At 41.1% G+C, this 23,931-nt stretch overlaps 1 protein-coding gene across 1 annotated transcript in view; it reads left to right on the top strand.

The window, feature by feature from the left end:
- DOK6 (docking protein 6) overlaps positions 1-23,931 on the top strand; it is a 159,835-nt gene that overhangs the window by 72,432 nt on the left and 63,472 nt on the right. Inside the window, exon 2 of the mRNA XM_033154821.1 lies at positions 4,356-4,463. Coding sequence (XP_033010712.1) covers positions 4,356-4,463 — 108 coding nt within the window. The remainder of the gene's footprint in view (positions 1-4,355; positions 4,464-23,931) is intronic.

Raw genomic sequence — 23,931 nt, 5'->3', positions numbered from 1 at the left:
ATTCACACTCCATTGCTTTCAGTGGAATGTACACTTGAAAAAGCATCTGAGCGTAAATTTTCTTGAAAACTGTTGACATCTTTCATTTCTTTCCTTCCTTTGCTCCAACAGCTCAAGGCATCATACAAGGTTCCCATTATTTTATCCTCACAACAACCCTATAAACCACATTAGGTTGAGAGGTGGAAAGTCACAAGTTGAACTCTGTGCCTGAATGGGGATTTGCTTCTCCCCTATTCTGCTTCAACACTCTGACCACTACAGAATACTTGTTCTCAGTGCATAGTGTGTCTGAGTACATGTGCCAATACGTTACATTACAGTAGTTGAAAACAATGCGATTCAGATAGCCTGCCTACTGTGGGTCTCATTCTCTGGTGTTTGACTTGGAGAATCTGCAGTTAAGGACAGATTTTCTATGAGACCAGTTTCATTTTCTGTGGCCCTTTAAGTGGTGAGACAGTAGCTCTCTGTATTGCTTAATCCAGATGTTGTTGGACTACAACTGTCATCATGCTGGCTGGAGCTGATGGGAAGTCCAACAACATCTGGAGGGCCCATAGATTCTTCATCACTGGTTTAAAGGATTGGCCACAGCCTGGTAGACTGCCATACCCTCTAGCTTGGCAGCTCTGGAAGCTTGGAATATTGTTGCCACCTGACAGTGACTCATCTTGTTCTGTGGCTCTATAGCACTAGGAAGACAAACTAGCTGGCAACTCAGCCTTGAGAGCTCACAATATGGCTGTTGCCTTATTATCTGACAGGTCCACAGAGCCAACAAGAAAGAGAACTCAGCAAGGCTCTGTGGATTGTGCTCAGTTTACCTACAATTCCTTCCCCCTCCTTTAAGCTATGAAGGGTCATTTCTCTTTGAAGTTTATAGGGCATGGAGAATTTATAATTATATGATTTATATGAAGATTCTGGTGAGGACTTTCATAGAGTGGATATAAGATATCGGATATCCTAAATTCCATTAAGATACATAATATACACAAAAGACTGCAGTATCAGGTTTACTTTGAGCAAAGTCATGCCAAGGGTCAGTCCCAGGATAAGAAACATGTGAAATAATAATAATAATAATAAAGCGTACCTGTGTGGGGGCAGATATCATCTGTTACCAATGTGTAACCTCAAACACTCAGTTTATCTGGTATTAGAGAGTAGAATTTATTGACCCAAAAGTTTTCGCATGTAGGAATGAGCTCCAGTAGTTATTATATTAAGAAGTAGCTGCTGGTAGTTTTACGCAAGCATGTTCTGGAATTCGTATGCCAAAAAGAGTGGCACATGTATCCTGTCACCTATGGGCATGCTGCTGTTCAGAGTTTTCTGCTGCCAATTACCGATAAGTAAAATATTATCATGACACAGAAGGCATTTTATCTTATGCATAAAGAAACCTACAGATCTTACATCCTCCAAGCTTAGACAGAAAGAGAGTAGGTGACTAGAGAAACAGCTTATGTGGCCATTTGTGGTTATTTGAACACAGCTTTCTACACTTGAATGCTCCTGGAGGTGTGATACCGTGTGTTTAAATGCAGGCATATGCTCATTATGCCTGTAATAAGAGAGTTGCTCTTGATACAGCTCTCTTATTAGATTATCACATTTCTCCAACTCTTCCAAATAAACAGAAGAAGTAGGTTAAAAGAGAACAGAAGTTGAATAAAAAGATCAGAGTTGACAGCAGCGAGGTAGATTAACAAAGAGGAAAGGAAACAGAATTCTAATCCCTTGGAGACTGGGAACATAAGAGGAGACTGTTGTTACTCAAGGACCAGAAAGTGAAACCGCTGTAAATTAGGTATTCATTGAGTGAGCCCACTAGATATCAAAGAATATAAGGAGTGATACCTCGGGGGTATTCACTTTCTCTTCACTTCCCTGGAAATCTGCCATGTTGTAACATTATTTCTGGGAGATAAACTTGTAGGTGAAGTTACCATTACTGGAAGAGTTCAGTGCAGTCTGCTAGCACATTTCCTGTTTAATCGGGACAGCTGCCTAGTCTGTTGAAACCTAAGACATAACTGTAATTTAGATTCTGTTAGGGCACGCCCTCAACCCAGTCCCCCCACCCTGGCGTGGGTGGAGTCATTACCCTCATGCCAGGGTGGCGCCACGATTACCCAGGGCTAATTACCCAATCAATTTGAAGGGTTATCGTGTGGGGGAGTATAAAAGCGACAGCACCTGCTTCATGCTGCCGAACACCTGCCCACCCTCCCTTTTTATTTATGTGTCTTCTGGCCTTGCTTTGAACTTCGGTTGGTTGCCCACCTTGGGACGGAGACCGGATAGGAATTTTTTGCATTTGGCAAAATTGGCACTGGCCACTTGGTTTTCACCTACCTCTTAGCAATCGTCACAACTTTGTAAGGTTAGGCGGTTAGGCATTGGCTTAATTTTGATTGGGGGAGGGGAGGTCAGCCATCGCCTGCCCCTCCGATTGTCCAGGGGTATTCCGTTAAAGAAATCTGGGGCCTGGATCCTGTCCAAAGTCCACTTAAGGGGCTAGGGCCATGCCAGGCGTCTGGGAACACCAGGGAGTTGCAGGCAGGTTCCCCCGAAGCAGCTACCCTTTGGGTGGTTTACCCGTACAGACTTCCTGCAAAGGGGGCAGGAGACAGATATAGTCAAGCCAATACCGCTCACATTTGTAATTCAATAAAGTTGTGGCCAAAATTTGCCCAATAACCTTAAACTTAAATTCTGTGTCTGTGTGATGTTCTTTATTCAGTGGGGGTTGGTTTGAGGGTCTTGACACGCAATAAGTTCTGTTTAATTCAGTTGGGTTTATTTCTGAGTGAACACAAATAGACATAAATATATGAGTGTGGTTTTTGGCTGTAATCCAAAGAGTAAACAACATTTCATTCAGTGGGACCTCCTTTTGAGTAAACTTGCATAGGACTGGCCATCCAGTTAACCTGCTTACAAAAGACAAGTTGGCAATAATGCAATGAAAAAACTGTAAAATGTTTTATTTATTAGCAACCACACTGGTGAGTTATTGACACATCTGCAGATGGATATGAGCTGTGATTCAAATCCAGTAATTGTTAAAATTTTAGCATTCCTTTAATAGTAATTCTGACAGTTTATTGATTGCATACTAGTTAGAGTCCAGATTATAGTCAAACGTCTGTCTTCAGAAATATGCATGAATATGCATTTTGTTTATGCTCAGTTGTGGAGTCAGGAAGTTCTTTGGTGGTCTGTATTCTAGTATTTCTTTCTCTCTGTATTTTGTTTATTTTAAAGGGAGATAGGTGAAACAAATAAATCCATAATGACAGCAATTTCCATAATGCTTAAAACTGTTAATCAAACCAACTTTACTTGATTTAATGGAATTTGATCATCAGCTTCTAAAGAACTAACTCTGAAAAGTAAACAGGGTTCATTTTATTTGTATGTGTCTTTTCTGATTTGTAGCATATCTGAAGAAAGAAGCTACTGTCACTGTTGTGCTTGGTGTAATTTGTGTAAATATCAAACACCACCTAACCCCTGTTCAGTTGTTCTGCAGCAGTGAGCAAAGGAGCTTTCTTGAATGTGCCCAGCTAGCCCTGCGCCTTATGTGTTAATATGTGCATAGCCTTAATCTGAAGGGGGTCTACAATATTGTAACGGAAAAATCCCAGGTGTGGAACTGCCCAGGCACCTGGCCCTTGGGGATAGGCCCACTGGTTACTGCGGAGTTAAATAAAAGAAGTCCAGCCACTGGAGCAAGGACAAGACAGGGTTTGTTGCGCAATAGGTTACAGTCAAACTGCACACCCAGAGCAGTGTTACAAGAACTTTTAAAAACTCCTATCATATCCCAGAATACAGTTTGGAAACATCATTACTACATCATCACTACATCACTAAAGGGAAGGGTTATACATGATTGACATATAGGAAAGACAAGATTAGCATATGGGGGAAACAGAGCAATATCAGGGAGATAGCCCTGGGCCAAGCTGTCTCCATTGAGCTTTTGCCCTCACAGGAGAAATCCTACATAATCACACATCTCCCATGGATCATGGCTGGCATGTCATAGGCATCTAAGGTGTAAGTCTAGGCAGGAACATATTGGAACACTGTCAAACTGACTCAGCAGATCTCTAATTAGGATCTACCAAGTTGTTCTTAGCTCAAAGCAATGGGGGAGGGACAGGAAAGCAGACCAAGAGGGTTTTGTGCATTTATCTGACACTTATATGCTAGTTCATCGTATGAAGCTTTCTTGTGTTGGCAACTCATATTCTAGTGGGTGCAGATATGTTAGTTTCTAAGAATTATACTGTCCTATGTAACCAAGGGTTAATATAATTCATTAATTTTCCTTGCAGATTTTCAGAAGGTGTTGGTTGGTTTTCAAGAAAGCCTCAAGTAAAGGACCTAGAAGGCTAGAAAAATTTCCAGATGAAAAGGCAGCATATTTCAGAAATTTTCACAAGGTAGGTCATAATTATCTTCATAAATGTATAGTGTAAGCTACTGGGGAGGAAACTATTACAGAGAATATTATCATTCTCTGCTTTTGAAGCTGCTGAAGTTGACAGCAACATTTCATGATGCTGTCATTATAGGCTCAGACTACAGCCATCTTTCCAAATTAAGAACCAGATTCCAGTTCTTTGGGGGTTTTTAATGTTCATTTTTTGTTATCATTGTGAAGAATAGGATTCTTTTTGTTTCGTAACCACCTAAAAAATCAAATTAAGCCTGAACAGAAGGTGTCAGGGTCTAAATGCCTGATGCCATATCTTTAATAATAACAACAGCAACAATAAAAGATTGACGGACTGACATAGGGATGCTTGGGATTGCAAGGATTTTGAAGACTTAAATGTGTAGCAGTCACTTTGCTACAGTTTAGGCTTTGGACAGTGATTATCTTACATCTGCAACTCAATACATGATTATATGTTATTTCAATGGAACCTATCCTTTCACTCATACTTCAACAAAGCAACTATAATTGATTCAACCTTTTGTGCAGCATTCTTGAGGATGTGTCTCTTGATAGCTGTTTACTGCTACAAAAGAAGACTGGGGCTCTTCCAGGACTTCTTTGTTCAGAGCTGTAGCAAAGTGACTTGCTGCAAGAGTAAAGATATGCAAACAGCTTTCAGTGGACTGACACACTTCAAATTATAGGCAGGATATTGAAAGTTTGAATATCTCCATCAAATTAAGGTTACTGTGCATATAAGTTAAGGTAAGTTCATATAAGTTCATCTGTTGTGGAAAAGGTTAGAAACCATTTCACCGACATGCATATTTTCTATATACAGTATAGCAATTTAAATTAAACAAAAAACAAAAAAACAGGGAACATTCAAGTGCATAGGGAAGGGAATGTGGCCTTCCAGGTCTCTCTATCTGGTCCTTGGGACTCACCCAGGCAGGATATATCCCCCACTAGCCCTGTTTCATACTTTTTGGGTATTTTTGCCTGGCTGGAATGTGTCCTTGAACTGTGCTAATGCTGCTTGGTTGCCTGGATAGAAGATGGAGGGGTGTGTGCGTGTGCGTGCATTCGTGAGTGTATGTAAACTAGTCTACTGTACAAACAGTGCTATTTTTCTAGAAAAAGAGGTGCTGGGACTCACTATGAAAGCCTGTCTTGTTATCTTATAATTGCAATGGCACCCGTCAAATTCCAACTGGAAAAAGCCCTGTGTACAAAAGTAAAAAATGCATTATTGCCTCTCACACTTTCCCTCTGGCTCTGTCCACCACTGTCAGTGGGCCTGAGCACAAGACAGGTAAAGCTGTGCCTGCAAAATGACAGGTGGTACACAAGATTTGGATCCCATGCCAACAGGGGGGCCAGACTCTTAACTTTCAGCTGAACAGAAAACTAAGCCAATTTGACATTTCAAAAGAAAGTTATAAAACAAAACATAGGAACAACTCTATAGGCTTTGGCACTCAGCAGGCAGCACCATAGCTAAGGAATTTTGCTGTAAATATCAGAACTATGGAACATTGTAGAACAGGCTGCTTTTCTGGCTTTCTTTATGAATGGTATTATGTAAGAACAAAAGAAAAGTTTCCTGAGACAGGCCACTCTCCCCTCCTGCAGTTTTCAACAACTGGTATTCAGAAGCCTCTGGCTGAGGAACTTAAGTCATTGTGGCCAGTAGCCACTGATAGCTTACTCACAAGAAACTGATGTAAAGCAAGCTGGTGTAGGTTAAGCCAGCCTAATGTTAAACCAGATCCAAGCTCCATTCTGTAGTGGTGGGGCTACTGCTCGGTGAGCCAGTCTAAGCCTGGTAGAGTAAAACAAGAGTAGTCTAAGCCAGGTGTCCTTCATCTTACATTTGTGCAGCTGGTTCTTATATTTGTCCCTATTGAAATTCATTTTGTTAGTTTTGGCCCAGTTCTCCGATCTGTTAAGGTCATCTTGAATTCCGATTCCATGATCAGGGGTAGCATTGGCTACCCCTCCCAGTTTGGTGTGATGTGCAAATTTGATGAGCATCTCCTCAGTTCCTTTATCCAAATCATATATAAATATGTCGAACAAGACCTGTGCTTTGTGTTTTCTATACTGGCAAATAAATATTTTAAGATTATGCCTGGGCAGCACCATCAAACAACTATGTTTTACTGGTGTTGTAAAGATGTTTTCTTGGGTGCTCAAGGCAGAAGCAAAGTAATAAATCAATACAATTGTAAGAATATGTCAGATTTGTTGAAAGTCTTAAATAACTTGTATCAAACAACATAGTGATTTTGAGTTGTGTACGCAGAGATAGACTGATTTTGACAGATGATGAATTTACAGGTCCTACTATCCAGAACCTATATCTAGTGTGGAAACACAATGGGCATATAAAAGGCCTGAGAGAAAAAATAATGGCCTATGACTAGTTCTGTATGCTGAAATGAGTTTTGGACTTGTAATTTCTCTAATAGTAAGATACACACTTCACACCTATATAGCAAACTTCTCCTGAAACCGTTGGGTATTTCAGGAGCAGGTATAGGGATCTCTATATGTTTTTTAAAAAGTCCCACTGGGGTTACATGATTCTTTGGTCATGCCTAAATTAAGCAATAATCCTGAGGCAGGTTTCTGTTGTACTGATGCCATAATAGAAAGCAAGTAAGGGAGCAGTCCTGTAGCAAGATCTGCCCGGAAGAATGTGATTAGGATCCATTGGATATTCAGCTAAACAAGGAGATTCCCAATGCAGCTGGGCTATGCCGGTGTAACTCCCTATTCTCTACTTTGCCAGAGATACATCAGCATATATTCCTTGTCCTCACTCTGGCTGGCTTAGTTAAGCCTAGCAGATTTTGAGGTGTTATAAGTCCTGAAAAAGGGGCATGGTGGGAGCATGATGAGGATGTGACAGGGTGACTTAGAATGGATTCTATATCTGGTCAGCATGGTGACATGATCTGGGAACCCAGTGTGTGTGTGTGTGTGTGTGTGTACACACACACACAACAAAAACAGTTGAAAATCCCAATTTCAAGTTTACTCTGAATCTCATGACTCCCTCCCCGCCCCCATCCCTTCCATGGGTTCTAATGATAATATTTACAACTGCATAACAAAACTTACCCATATTTTTATCCTTCTAAATTATCCATACTTGGCGTTACTTTTCAAGTGTGGTTAAAATCCTGCTAGTGTTTTAACCTGCTTACAGTAGTCTCGTAAATAAATTATAAACTTTTCCCAATCTTGTCTTCTTTATTTATGAGCTTCCCAGTTAATTTTGCCATTTTGGCAGTCCATCAAAGTGGTTTGCCATTCTTCTTTGGTCAGGGTTGTCTCTTCCTTCCATCTCTGGGCATGTGGCTTTTGTCGCATACATAAACAGTCTTTTCTGATCCTTTGGTATCTCGGTACCTATAATTCCTAATAAGAAAGCTTCTGGTTTTTTTAAAAAAGTTAATTTAAACATTTTTTTCATTTCATTATGTATCACCTCCCATAATTTTTTAATTACTTTACACAAACACCACATATGATAAAAGGTACCTTCTTTTTCTTTATATTTCCAGTAAGTATTTGTGCTTGTTCTATACATCTTTGCTAACTTAACAGAAGTCAAATACCCCACCGGTACATCATTTTCATATAATTTTCTTTCAGTGAACAACATGCCGTGAATTTCAAATCTGTTTTCCATAGCCTCTCCCAGTCTGCCATTTGTATATTACGTCCCAAGTCTTTTGCCCGATGTATCCTCACCGGTTTGACCTGTTCGTCTTTTATATGCCATTCCAGGAGCAAACTATACATTTTTGACAATAATTTTATATTGTTTTCTAAAAGATCTTTTTGAAATCTTGATAACTCATAACTAAAACCTTTATTTTTATCTGTCTTAAAAATATCATTCAATTGATTATACTGTAACCAGTCTGTTACCAGTTCTCTTATCTCTTCAAAGTCTTTCAATTTTACCTGATTTTCTACTTTGGTAAACAGCTCTCTATGTGTCGGGGAACCCAGTGTAAATTAAGCCAGGTAAAAGGGTGGTGAAACTCCAACTCTATTTAAAGGCTTGTTTTCCCTCTGCCAGACTTAGTTTAGGCTGACTCCAGTCAACAGTAGTCCTGTTCCAGAATTTGGATATGGTGTACCGGTACTTTACCCTGCCTTAACTTAAATTTAGCACAAGCTTTTTGTTTATAGGATTATCCTGCCAATGTACCAGTTTTTAATGGGCACTTTCAAGGTTGATAAAACATTTGATATGTTGACTAAAAATAAAATAAAAAGATACTTGCAGGAAAAATAAAAATAAACATTTATTATGACAAATTTTCTAAAATCTATTCATATTTTTGTTTTAGTTTGTTGCAGATAGAAATTTAAAATGCAAATCATTTACAGACGGAAAAAAGTTATTAAAAATGCATTAGGGTTGAAAATGGATCTGTACACACTCATAACATATTCAAAACAAATTCATCCCTTATGACAATTAAACTAAAAGAATTTTCACATCATCAACCAATAAATCTCACTTAATTTGAAAGCAGGTGAAAAAAGAGACAATTGAAATGACTTGTACTAAAGCAGCGACCGTTAATGGCAATTAAACGAGGAGCTACCTCCAAGCATCAAGCTTATTTAACTCTTTCTGGTTGCATTTTTCAGATTACATGCTTCATTTTTAGCTTTTGTCCCAGCAGGTCTTGAACTGTTTTAGTGTAACTAATGTTTGAGGAAGACAGCCAAAGGGGCTGCAGGAGCATAGGAAGGTCTTTTGGGAGTTTCTAAATGAACCTGGTTCATGTGAACCAGTGCATGCATATGGAAGTCGTATTTGTGGCTGCTGCATTGCGTACAATTAACTGTGGCTTTTAAAAAAATACTGTGGCCGTATATATAGCATAACTGTCTCATGTCCTGAACTGGTGCATTATATGACAGCAGTGGCATTATGTGACATCTTGGGGTCTCAAATTTCAGCAGCACCCTCCACCTCTCACACGCCATTCTAAATCATGGTGGTGACATCTCCAAGGCTCTGCACCCAGTGCGGCCAAACCATTCACGCTCTCCTAAATCCGCTTCTGATGGCATCATAAGAACCATCTTTCTCACTGGTGGCATCCTGAATGTGGAATATCCTCCCCTTGAACGTTCAGCTGGTGATCTATTCAGCATCAGCCCAATACTTATTTATTTGTCAAGCTTTTAAGTGTTGAGATGCTATGGAGCTGCCCACAGCAATGGTTGGTTTTATCAATTTTAATGGATTTGAGTATTAGATTTATCAGCTGCTCTTTTGTATTATTATATTATGTGTTGTATTTATTTATGTGTTTTGCAACTTGACCTTATATCAAGAATAACGGGATCTGGGGGAAGAAACCTAAATAAATAAATATAGCCTATGTCTCTGATACGGTATTTTTGGTTAATTGAGAAATCATCAAACCATTTATGCAGCCACCAGAGACACCATATGCTCTTCAGTTGTTCACATTGGAGCCAATGTCTGTGTGGATCATTGTTTTTACCATAGCTCATTAGCACATTATAACCAGCAAGGAGGGGAATCTGGGATTTCATTGTTTCTTTAACTCAGAGCCTGATGTAGGCTATTGTTTTGTTTTTAATGGAGTCTAATTACTAATTTTAAATTACAGGTGTGTTTTGCTGTTGGCACGCTTACTAAAAATGTATTGCAGATTGGTAGCTTGTTTCACAATTGAACACACACAAGTATCATAGCTGTCAACCTTCCTTTTTTCTTGCATTGGGAAATGGCCATAGGTGTCAACCTTCCCTTTTTTGCAGTGGGAAACAGCACTGGAATAAGGGAATTTCCTGCAAAAAAAGAAAAACTTGACAGCTATGACAAGTATACAGATTGTGTCACTAGCTCTCTGTGTGTGATAAGCTCATTTGCATTGAGTTGTCTTATTATATTGTTAAATTATATTCAAATATTTCATATTTCAAATTTGCATCATGCCTTTTCAACAAATGGTCCTCAAGATAAACAACAGCAATAACAGAAATATGTTTACCGGTATATTATAGTTGTGTATACTGTTGTACACTGCCTCAATATTTTGGGTGAGTGGGGTGTATGTCCAGGGCAGCCATTGGCTTACCAAGGGTATACTCCATGTGCTGGTGACATGGGGACCTTCAGGTCGGGTGGGGTTCCTGCTGCTGTGGCAAAGGGGGAGGCTTCTGCTAAGCAAAGTACAGAGTGGCCGACTGAGCAGGAGAGTGGCCTGCACTGTCACCTGCCTTGCTGCAGGTGTGGTTCTCCTGAATTGCAGCAAGTGGTGGTACGGCTGCTGCCTCTTCTTTAGCTGCAAGGCAATCAGATAGTGAAATGGCAATGAGGGCTAGTGGTTGTATGTGGCTCCCTGAAACTGGTGTCCTTTTACCTCTCTGTATGTGCCCTTTGTGGCCATGGTGCAAAGCAGTTCTGTAGCATGCAGCGCTCAGGTTTGAGAGGTGGTGTTGGGTGTTCTTGGCATTTTCACACCTTACAGAGGTATCAGTGTCTGTGGGTGCTGTTGGGTTGTATAAGTGGGGGGGGGGGGGGTTTGTGGCTGCTGCATTGCATTCGGGATGGGCAAGTTGTCAGGGTTCCCCTCTGGAGATACCGCCTCCCAGACTCACCTTGTTTTGTGTCTCTGTGGCTGGTTCCTTCTTTTGCTGGCTTCCAAGAGTACAGCTGCTGCTGCATTCCTGTTGAAGGGAGAGGCTTGAGAGAGAGATGTGGCCATGGAGTTTGCTTGCAGTTTCTGGGGTGCAGCAGCAGAGCTAGCTGCTCAGGCCCCCTGGAGCAGGCACGTGCCGTGCACCTGGGGGTGGGGTGATCCGCGCAGCGGCAATCCGCCCAGGGGGTGCAATCTGGCGTGGCAGTGATCCACCCAGGGGGTGTGATCGGCGCAGTGGCGATCCGCCCGGGGGGCTGATCATCACGGTGGCAATCCGCCCAGGGGGGATTTTGTTATCCCCTCTCAGGGATGACACCCGGGATGGGCTGCCCCCACTTTCTATGCCCCTGCTGGGGTGTGGTCTCTGTTATACAAGTGCTCAAACTGCCCAGTGTTTCTGGAGTGTGTTCCTCAAGTGCAAAGTGTCTTACACCACGAGTCCTGGGTCCCTCTCCTGGGCACAAAGTCCTGATGTAAAGAGCTCTCGAGGCAGCATGCTACACTGAGTGGCAAGAAGTGAAGTGAGCTGAGGCTGCAGCATACTCAGTTTATGGCACTCCCACCATTAGCAGAAGTGAATTTGCTCCACCCCAGCCTCCTTACCTGAAGGCGACTCCATTGGAATTTCCTAAGGGAAGTGGGCTAGGAGATCACCTGAGTATAGGTGGCCAATCCCAGGAGAGAGGACCTTGCCAATTTCAGGCCTCTCTGCCCCCTGCTCATCTTCTTTCTGCTCTGCAGCACAAAGGTTGTGGTGGAAACGTAAGTGAATCCTATGAGTGAGTCTACAGCATGTTCATTTTATATCCTATTGCTGCTGTGTGGTTGGCCAGGAGTTATATCAGATTTCAAGTGCTATTTCAGAGCAGTGTGAGCAGGGCTGGCAAATGAGCCTGGGCTTGATTTGTGATGATCAGGTCTTTCCCATTCTCCCAGTGTTGTTCTGCTGGAACCTATACTGCTCAACCCACTGGATTTGAACTCAATATTTGCATCTGAAGCAAATATTTATATACCACTTACCGGTAGTTACCAATGTTTCTAAGCAAACAATTTGAAAAGCATACAATGGATGAGATTGATTAAAATAAATTGTCAAAACAGAGAAAAAAATATTTAAATTGTCAACTGACGTATTTAGGTCTTTGCCAATTGTCTGAGGTTCAGTGGGAAAGGAACAGCTGTAATCTTGGTGCAAAGGAAGTTCCGCAGAACTGGGCTACAGTACTGAATGTGCAGTTTGTGGTGGATATGAGTCCTGCATCTGAGCCTTGCAAGGCCAACTGACAGGCTGTCTGAAAACCCTAGGGATCAGGAAGGAACCCTTACGGTACCAGGACACAAGCTGTTAAGTGTCTTATAAATTCATACAAGAACTTTGATCTTGTACTATGGTGGACAGAAACGACAATCCCGCTTTCTGTGATATTATTTCAATGTAACCACATTTTCATTAACATCAACATCTGGCAATAATTTCAAGGGCATCTCCACATCTGAGTAATTTTAAGCTGTTAAATCACTGTTTTGTTAAGTAACTTTTGATGTGTGTGTGTGTGTGTGTGTGTGTGTGTGTCTATATATAACTTTCCTTCTTTCACGTTCCAAAAAAAGAGAAATATATGCACACAACAAACATGCATTAAATTTTGGCTTTTCAGCTGAGCTGTTGGCCAGGGGAAAGTAACCTCACTGTGCTGGCAGCCTTTATGGATGAGGTAGCTATTCTTCGGTTTTGGCAGCATTATTGCATTGTGTTTCAAAAGACAAAGTGAAATAGTTTGACGAGTACTCTGCCTTACTGCTTAGTGAAAGGTACCCAATGTGCATAATTTGCCCTGATCAAGCTTGGCAGTCTTGGCACATGGAGACTGTGGAATGCTTAATGTATGTTCTAAAATAATATAAATACTAGAAACAGTTTAAATGAGCCCCACCACCCAGCCTTTTAGATTTCATAGGGATTCAGACAGGCCTGAAAACCATTGTTTATATGGTGCAGTGGGATGACCATTCTTGGCCACTGTGTAGTATCCAAAATATATTTATCTCTAAATTGAACAGGAAAAATAACAAACACTTAGAATGTAAATGTTTAATGCTTAAAAAGTAAAACAGTGAATTTGGTAGATGGTTTAGCTGCCAGTAGAGAAATTGACTTATCCCTTGAGAGATAGTAAAAGGGCATAAAATACATCTTGTCACCCCTGTTGACGTAGTATATTGCCTCATTGAAATACAGTGAAATGGCCCAGCAGATCAAATCAGCTGGGGAAAGGTCAAGATAATAGCTAAGGTTTTGAGGCCTATTTTTGGATGCATCAAATATTAATTAAAGCAATGGCTTCACAGTGTGAAGTAATGAATTGCCAAAAGTTGTAAGCACTTCTGGGAACAATCATCCCACTAAAACCCCACAAACTGCAACAGCTATAACTATCTGCCTTACCATCAGAAGCCTGCTAACAGGATGGATGCTTATAGCAACTATCATACCAACAAAAACCAACCCTACCAGCATACCACTCTCCATGAAGCTATCCACCATAAACATAGCTGTGCTAGGAGAACTCTTCACCCTACAAATTGCAAATAAAACAGCAAATGAAACATGAAAAGTTCTGAAGCCAATGAGGCTTTTTTAACCCAACACTGCACCACCTGCTGCCATCAACCTCACTGACACTAGGACAAAGCATAGCTGTACACATCAATGTAAGGTGGTTTCAAAAACAAGGACCCAAAGGACTAGTTGCCTTAAACCTCCCCAACATCAAAACCAACACCCTAGTCCCAAAAGGACTTATAAAAACCTACCTAACAGTATTTATCATCACCCATCAAGTTTAGATGGTAATGACTATTACAAAATGTAACCTTTATGCATTTCTACAATTTGGAAGTAATGCATGTATGACTGGATTTCCCCACCTGTCTTTACCTCATGTTAACATGCTGTTCATCCTTTTCCTGGTAAAAAATTCCCGGTGTGTTTGTGTGGCCATACAGTGGAACCTGGGTTTCAGAACATAATCCGTTCTGGAAGACGGTTCGACTTTTTAAATGTTCGAAAACTGAGGATCAATGGGCTGGTTGCAAAGTAAATGCAAAGTTAATGGGGTGGAAATGAAAAAAAAAAAAACCGTGCCTCAGAAGCCGTTCGACTTCCGAGGCATGTTCGAAAACGGAAACAATTACTTCTGGGTTTTTGGCATTCAGGTTCTGAATCGTTTCACTGTATTAGTCAAATATAGAAACAAGTAAGTAAGGAAAACAATCTTGTGGCAATGTGGCATCTTAATGGCTATATTGCACCTTGCGGCATAACTTTTACTTCGAATGAAGTGGTATTTAGGCTATGAAACCTTATGTGGTAATAAATCTGTTAGTTTTAAGGGTGTCATAAGACCCTGTTGCTCATCCTCGTCCTGTTTATTTTTTGTAGCACACTTCTCAGAAGCATCTTTCAACAAGCTTTATGTGGGATGACTTTCCTGACATACTGAGTAAATTTTTTAGAGGAATACATACGTCATAGCTCAGGGGTCAAGAATCACCAGAAGATCTCATAAAAATAGAATCTGAAATCCTTAATAACTTCAGACAGATATAGTGGATTTTAATGTGCCGTTGGTTCATGCAACTCTCTTCTCAAAAATGTGTGCTGTGCAAGGCCAGTTAGACAAGCAGAATTGGGGTGTAGTAATTGTAAAATGATGCACACTGGGGCAAAAAATAAATAAATGCCAACTTCATAGATACGTTGATGAGTATTGATAGACCAAGAAAAGATATCTTAGGGTTGTGCTTCAAAGTTTAATGAAAATGTTAACCCAGAGCTGAAAAAGTCAGTGGAGGAAGCGTTGCTGGTTTGGTTCCACATGGCTGTTCTTTGGACATCTTCACCATGCAACAGCTGAACAACCTCCAACCTTCTGCCTAATGTTGGAGTTAAGGAGGTGGCTATGCAGCTGCTCAGAATGGCCTGCTTCAATATTTTAAATAAATAAAATACCTCTGCAATTTCATAGTTGCGAGGGAAGCCAGCTAATCATCAAGTTCACCAGGACAGTGTGCCACATCCCTTCGCTACATCCCTTCATTTGCTGAAGCCTGCATCTAATGATGATAAACTGCTCTTGAAAAATTCTTTATCACTTAATTGAAGATGAGTCAATCCATATTTATTTAGTTTTAGCTAAAAAAAAATTAAAGCCATGTATGAAGGACTACTTTCAGTTTCGCAGGGGAAATTCCAGAACTAACTCATACAGGAAATGCAACAACACTGATAATTTCTTACTTGGATGGACCCCTGGAATGCAATACATCATAAATGTTGCTTGGGAGGATAAGGAGGATTTATACTTCACGAAAGAGATTGAGCCAAGAAAAAGTGAACACTGCCACCTACAGTTCCCTTTTGTGTGGAACTGATGGGGCATGGAAGGGGGCTAATTGATTCAGGAGGAGGCCCTGAGATCAGAGAAATGAAGCAGGCAATTATAGCTGCTTTTCCTGCTCACAAGGAATTTGTGTTTGGCCTTTCCTGGGTCTCTGGTCTAGACAGCAACCAAAGGATGCCAGTTCCTGATGCTGATTCTAGATTTGCTTACATCACTTTAGTTATCACTCACCATATCCCGTGTGATTCTTATGAGTTACCTAAAGCTTGCAGGTTAGGAACTCTGGATTGTATGTCAAAATTATTGGCACCAGACCAGTCAGTCATACAAACTCCACTGGTTTCAGATGGAGGTAAGTGACCAGGCATAGTAAATGTCTCATACTTCTTCAGGTTTCTACAGATGTTTGATTGGTTGTCTGGATTTGCTGCAAATACCACATTAAAACTGTAAAAAGATGCTCATTTTATCCCTGAGACACCTCTGCTTTCAGGGTGTCTAGACTATTGCTTAAATACCACTAATCTCATGCTAACTGCATCCTATCTGTTAAATCCTGAAAAGGCAAGTACAGCTGTAAAGAAATGGAACAGTGTTCAGAATAAATGGCAGCTGTATTTGAGAACTCAGGAAACAAAATATTTCAAGTTACTGTGTATCTATCTTTCCTTAAGAAAAACCTCACAAATTTTAGTGTTTAATTGCCTCTCACCTCTGAGATAATTAAGTGAGCAGAAAAAATACACTTCCACTGTCTTTAAATTGGAGGTAGATGGTCTCAGTTACCATGGAAGTGAACTGATAACAAGGCCTCCAGTAGACTCCCAGAATATAGGGTATAGGTTATGCTGTTTGAATGTCCGTTTGAGCATAGATATAATCTTATGTGTTATTATTTAAGCATTAAATTGGTGATAAAGCATTGCATCAAATAGGGCAAAGTTATGTACAAGTGGTACCAAATTGGTTTTTTTTTAAATGGAAAACTTCCACTGCTTTAAAAAATAATGTTTTAAGTTTTTGCACACTATCTTTGGGCATTCATGCAAATCCTTGTGACTCTTTGCCATATGAGTGGCCATATATTTTTGAGTGTGCATGATTATCCATAATTTCTGTTATATGAGAAATATGAGGGCACTTTAGGCTTCAGAAAATATGCGGCTCCCATGACAACTTTAAAGATTTCACACTTGCTTTCCCTGGAGGACTCACTCTTCTTTCCTATTATAATCAATACCAAAAAGGGGGAAAGGCTGTATATATTCTTTTTTGGACATTTTTAGTAGACAAAAGTTTATTAAAAACACTACTAATGTAGTGTTTTGCTAATGCATCTAAAACCGCACAGGAGGCGGCAGTTAAGAGATCCTTGTCTCTGCTGCCACAGCAGGTGCTGTGGTTCTCCAGCAGTTTGACTTCACCCCTAGAGGCACACTGCATTGTCTCTTGAGACAGATGGATGCCAACAGAGAATGTAGATTACATTTCATAGAACTGTGGAACTAATTTCACCAATTCTGCAAAATTTGCAAGTTCCTAAATGTATTCTGTATATGAATATATGCACTAATAAGGAAAAAAAACTAACCACAGTAACTAATATTGTAAGGTGTTGTTTTTTTTTAAAAAAAAAGAGTGACAAAGGACAAAGCTTTAGAATTAAAAAGCATAAAGTTGCCAGTGCCAGATGGCCTTCTCCCAAAAGTTCTTAGAATCTAAATGTGAAATTGCTGAACGGTTAACTAAATATGTAATTGATTGCTAAAAGCAGGCTTCATTCCAAAAGTATTGAAATATGGCCATTAGCCAGGATAGCACCAGTGTTTAAACAGATTTGAGAGGAATCCAAAAAATTATTACTTCTCGGGCTATCTTCAAGCCCAGGTAAATGAATGAAAAACATTTTTTTTAAGACAGACTAGAACTCATAAACATATAGAAAAGCGCATTTTGCTAGGGAAAAATCAGCATGGCTTTTGCAAAAGGAAGTCCTTCCTTTAGTAAGCTTTCAAAATAATTTCACAGTCAACAATTATGCATGGTATAACTGGTCTATGTCTACCTACCTACCCTACCTACCTACCTACCTACCTATCATCTATCTATCTATCCATCCAATCTATCATCTATCTGAAGTCTCCTTCACATGCTAAACCCAACAGAAGGGAACTTCATCTGTAGAATTCCCTAGCACTGCATTTAATACCTTCCCAAGTATCCCTACACTGCATATAGTTATCTGAATAGCAGTAGATTATACATATAGGCCTCTATGCAATCTGGAACTCTGCATGTGGAACTGATTGATGTTGGTTTACAAATCTAGTTTGTGTGGAGTGCTCAGGTCACAATTTTCTTGGTTTGGACGTCACAGGAAACAGATTTAATAAAGCAGGAAATCTTTTCTGAAGTCAGGAGTATACAGGGAGAGGACTGAGTGCTCATTCCTACTCCCCCCCCCCCCAATACATGGTTTGTTTCACTGGGAACATTGCTACTGAACTGGGTCTGTTCTTCAGATTAGTAGATACAGTGGTACCTCGGGTTACATACGCTTCAGGTTACATACTCCGCTAACCCGGAAATAACACTCCAGGTTAAGAACTTTGCTTCAGGATAAGAACAGAAATCATGCTCTAGCGGTGCAGTGGCAGTGGGAGGTCCCATTAGCTAAAGTGGTGCTTCAGGTTAAGAACAGTTTCAGGTTAAGAACGGACCTCCGGAACAAATTAAGTACGTAACCAGTGGTATCTCCGGTTATGAACTTAATTCGTTCCAGAGGTCCCTTTGTAACCCAAAACCGTTCTTAACATGAGGCGCACTTTTGCTAATGGCGCCTCCTGCTGCTGCCATGCCGCCGGCGTACAACTTCTGCTCGCATCCCGGGGCAAAGTTCGCAACCGGAAGCATCTACTTCCGGGTTAGTGGAGCTCGTAACCCGAAGCATTTGTAAGGAGGGCGGTACATAACACGAGGTTCCACTATATAGTTTACCAAAGGGGATGATTCTGAACACAATCTTTGCTCTGTAGTAGCATCTGCAAGGAGTACCAATGTAAATGGGATTTGATAAGATTCAGCATCACCAGTTTTTTAAAAAAATATGATATTCTGGGAAAAGTTTACTACAAAATGATTTCAGTAATTTCTCAAATTATAATAATAGCCAAATAATAGTTTTTATCACTGACTGACTGAAATACTACTTTAAAAGCTTATATGTAGCTTATAGTTCAGATCTTTGAAAGATTGTGATCCAATCTTTCCCCTTTTTTCTATCCCAGAGAGAATTTTTTTCCTATATGAAAGGGAGATATGTAACGGATTTGGTGCTCACAGATGAATACGTACACTAAATTCATGTTCCTGTTCTTTGAGTAGCTAGGAATCATTCTTTTCAAAAAGAAGAAGTGAGACTGTACTGCATGGAGTTGTTGGAAGACTCATGGCATCACACGCCACCATGTCTGCTTGATCTTTCCTTCCTAGAAACTGATTAGCGGGTATTCAGATGCATCAACTTTGCTTGAATGTGAGAAGGAGATAAATAAATCCTCCCAGAGACAACCAGGTTCTGACCCAGGCTTTTGAGCTTTCCTCTTGTCACTGTTCCGCCTTGCTGCCTCCCTTCCTGCCCAGTTTGTAGCCCAGCTGCACACTAGGCATTTATAGTTACAGCTCTCTGGCTAAGCTAATCCCTTCCCTGCTGCTTTTCTGTATTCCATAGTTGTTTGCAAACAAAACCCACAATTTCTTAAATATAGGGAAAGTCTTCATTGCGTTTCAGTTTGGGCAGTCTTCTCTCTCTCCCTCTCCCCCAGTTTTTCTACATTTGGCTATGGGAATTCCAGTTTAGATTTCAGGAGAGAGGATTAACGGGGTGGAGAGAAGGAAACATGGAAACACACACACACACACACACACACAGAGAGAGAGAGAGAGAGAGAGAGAGAGAGATGTAGAAGTTTACAAACACATTCCTAACTAATATGGGTACATCTGGATTGCATACCTGCTATCGTTCTCCAAAGGAAAGGACTCAGCATTTGCAGCTGCTTTATTCCTTTGCCCCTTGTTCTTAGAAGGAAAGCATCATCTTTATTGCTTAAAAAAGTGTGAAACAGCAGCTGCCCTGGGGCAGCTCTGACCTTTCTTTATTTTTCTACAGCAAATAAGAAATGAGTAGTTCCCTAGTTCCATTTTGCCCGGCAATATTTCTGTTCAGGCCAAGTGACAATGTTATGAGGCCTTTTCAAGTCTGGTAAATGCAGCTACTGCAGTAAAGCTTTAACTGGCACTTATAATGGCAATGGAGAGGGTTGCAACTGGGGCATTTAACTCTAAACAATAGGTTCCATTATTTAAGTTCCACAGGGCCCAGACTTCCAAAGCACTTGGCTATCTGTGTTGCTAGCATCATATTGCCTCAGTGGCTTTCTGCAACTATACTACCTGAAGCAGTTTCCCTGGAGCAGTGAATATGGGTTTGACCTTGGATGAGGGAGGCTTAAGCTCACATTACTACTCAGTCCAAATACTCATTTGAATTGCCCTAAACGTATCACTGTTTCTCAGTTCCTACACATGACTGTGCTTGTTTCAAGGATAAAATAAGATGAAATATTATCATATACAACAAAATGATACTCTTCTCGGAATTTTATGGTATAAACTTTCTTGCTCCAATGTATACCCATCTAACTGTGTGAATGTTGTGGTTGATTTAATGATGTTTCTCACAAAGTGAAGCATGGAAGCGTGAGCTCCTCTATCTCTTTTGCACTTATCCCACCATTCTTCATACTAGGGTTCCCAGAATCACCCAGCCAGGCACTGATAAAATCCAGACTGCCTTAGCTTCAGCTGGGTTTTGGCCTTACGTTTATGCCTTTAGATCATTGTCTGAAACCTGTATTTAATACATTATTTCAGTGCCACAGGTGCTGCCAGGAAGTTGAATGATTAGCATGTACTGCCACCCACATGGTTGTGCGGAGAGGAATGCTGCCAGGGAATGCCTCAAACAATATGTGGTTTTCCTAATATTTGTACAGTTTATTTGCTTCAACCTTCACTTCTGTGAAAGAGCTCAAAGTAGCTTAGGTATTATTCTCAAGTTGTCTCCTGGGCAGGAGGTTATATGGTTGTACATGCTTACATGCACAGTTACTGCATCATGCACCACTCACTAGCATTCTGTTGTCCTCAACAACATAGGCATCCCCATATGATTTGGCTTTCAGGTAACAGCTATGTTGTTGGGATAACTTTATAAAAAGTTCTGTATGATGGCCCCTGTGAAGTATACAGGTTTACTGTATTTTCCAGTCAAACCTTTACTCCATGCATCAATGCAGAAGTATAGACTAGCATCACAGATCCACCTATTTTATACACACACACACACAAAAAAAAAACCAATGACTTCTGAGAGACCCTTGCTCATTTCACCCTTTTTCAAGAAAGGAAAAATGCTAAGCAATCTTTTAAAAATGTGGAAGTAGTACTAAAAAACATAAATTACTTTCAAAACATTTATTTCATAATTTGCTCCTTTCATGTTTTTTCATGTTTTTTCCTTCTCTATAATATACAGAAGCAGCTAACAGCCATTATGAAATAAAGATGTGTGTCCAGGGGCGGCCAGTGTTGTAATGGGGTGAGGCATTTTGTCTCTGGTGGTGGGTGCGGGTAGGGCGGTGGGTCATTCTTACCACTCACCTCACTGAGATGACTGTTGCTGCCTATGCTTTGCTTGCCACTGTTGTTTTAGTACCTGTGAAGACGACCAGCATCCCTCTCTCTGAGGCCTCTATGCCTTTGGGTAGTGATAAAGCAGGATATCAAATCCAAACTCTTCTTCTTCTTCTTCTCCTCCTCCTCCTCCTCCTCCTCCTCCTCCTCTATGGCTTATTCAGCCACACCCAACCCCACCACTAAGTCCTCCCTGCCTTGGCTTCTCACTATCTGCTTGTCATGCTGGAAGCCTCTGGCAATGGCTGCCACTTGAGCTCTCCTTGAGGCTGTGAAAGAGGGGTTCCAGCAACCCAAACTACACCCCAGCTAGAAATGTAGTGTGTGTGTGTGTGTGTGTGTGTGCGCGCGTGCAATAGCTGCTTCAATCCAAGGGGATTGAAGAGCCAGCAATTACCAAAGCCAGGCTCCAGCACCATTCCTTGATCCTTTACAGGAAGTTGGGAAGGGAAGTGGCAGAGGAAGAGGCAGAGTGAGCAGGAGTTGGCTCTTCACACTTTTTCTTGCTCAGTTTCTTTGCTTTGGTACCACCAGGCAGAAAGAAATAACTCACTTCAATATGCCCAGCTTAGGAAGTAGTCTTTATTTAGATTTGGAGCGTCTGCCAAGCCCTCCTTGCCACTTTTTCACATGTTTTAGTCATCGGTCTGAACACAGAGCTTCTGAGCCTTTTGTGTTAATTTATTAATGCTCTAATGCTTTGCTGTCAGTGCTTGCTGGTGTTCACTGGCTCTGCCATGGCTGCTAGAGAGTCATGGGGGGGTGCACTGGCGTAGGAAGGGCGGGGCGTAGGGGGCAGGGCACCCCGGGCAGTGCAATCCCGGTAGGGTTCCATCTCGGCTGCCCCCCACCCACACTGCACACCCTGCCCCCAGAATGCATACCCCGCCCCTGCAGGCGGCATGCCCCACCCCCAGAACACGCACCATGCCCCTGCGGGCAGTGCCCCATGCCCCCAGAACATGCGCCATGCCCCCAGAACATGCACCAGCCCTGCCCCCGTCTGCTTCCTGCTCCCAGTGCCGGGGCATGAAGCTCCGCCACTGTGGGGATGTACCTCCTCCTGTTCGGACTCCCCAGTCTCCACTTCAGTCTCCCAGCACTCCACATGCTCTGCACGTTTCTGTAGCCCTACACCTTGTGCTGGGCATGCATACATACTCATAAGTCCAGCCCAGTTCTTTTCTTCCTCTGCATTCCCTTCCCACCACATAGTAGGGATGGTAAAAGGGCTCCAAAGCTACACACAAAACACAGTCTTCTTTTTAATGTTTTTAAATGTGCTTTTGCCCACCTGGAGATTAAAGTCCTGCACCTGGAAATTTCAGGTCAGACCTGAAGATCTGGCAGCCGTACACCTCCATGCTTGAGGAGCCTAGACTAATCAGAACCGACATCATGCACAACAGCTTTAAAACTGAGACTTTGGAGCCAGTCTTCTGCAGCTCTGTTTTCCAGTTCAAAAGATATGCAATGCCTAAGTTTGCTCCTAGTAAGTGACAAAGCAAACGAAGCAGCAAGTGTATATGCATCCAGTAAAACTGCTACCCAGGTGTTGCTTGCTTCCAGAATAAATATTGCTCACTTAAAATGCAGTCTGGTAACTGCTCAAACCCTAGAAATATTGACCAAGAAGCAGCTTAGCTAACCGCAGGCTGTATTGTGACATGTGGAAGGACCTTCAGCGGATGAATCTGTTGGGCACCCAAGTACTTTCTGTTCAAGGGAGAACACTTTAGAAGCTAAATCATGTGAGGGGTTTTTTGTTGTTGTTGTTTTTTACATAACAGAAGAAAGTTGGAACTAAATGTGTCTAAACTTGTGCAAAGGTACTATTGGGTTCATAAAGCTCACATCTTTGTGGGATTAGGCTCCTAAGGAAAAACTGTGGGAAGCCTCTAGAGAGCCTGGAAAACTAATTAGATCATACTTCAAGGTGTTTTTTGTTTGCTACAAGCCAGACACAAATTAGTCCCCAGTGTATACTTAATATCCATAACCCTATTTTCTGAGCTGATCCATTCTTAAAATTACTAGTCATACCTTGATCATTGTGTTGTTTCCTCCCTTCTTGATGCTAACGTGAAATGTTTGTGTAAACCAAGATAAGCAGAAAAAGGGCTTGCTTATTCTGCAGTTAATACATTTTGATAACTTATTTCTTCACCAAATCCATAAAACCAATACTGTACTAGTTTTCTTGGTTGATCTTTGCCCTTGGAATATTTCAGATGAATGCCAAAGTTGCATTTTCTCCTTCAGGCTTGGATATCCCTAGAATTACTAGTTCACTTTAAAGTGAAAGAACTCCACATCAATGCAAAAGTATGTGATGCTAATTGGCATGATGGATGAACTACTTTCTTCTTGCTGATGCTGTAGAGTTTTCTGAGATGGAAACTTATTTGCTGCTGCTACTGCAACAAATTTGCCAATTTAGGAATTCAGACAAGTGGCTTGTATTATGAAGTAATTCACAAAGCCAGCAGATGAAAATGAATAGGCTCTATCGCTCCGAGATTCTCGAAGTATAATAAAAATAAATAAATCATGTGTGACAGAATGGTTATTCTAGAAACAATTCTGCAGCTCC

The sequence above is a fragment of the Lacerta agilis genome, chromosome 7 (genome assembly GCF_009819535.1).
Source record: "Lacerta agilis isolate rLacAgi1 chromosome 7, rLacAgi1.pri, whole genome shotgun sequence".
NCBI lineage: Eukaryota > Metazoa > Chordata > Lepidosauria > Squamata > Lacertidae > Lacerta > Lacerta agilis.
This window is presented reverse-complemented; position numbering and strand designations above follow the sequence as displayed.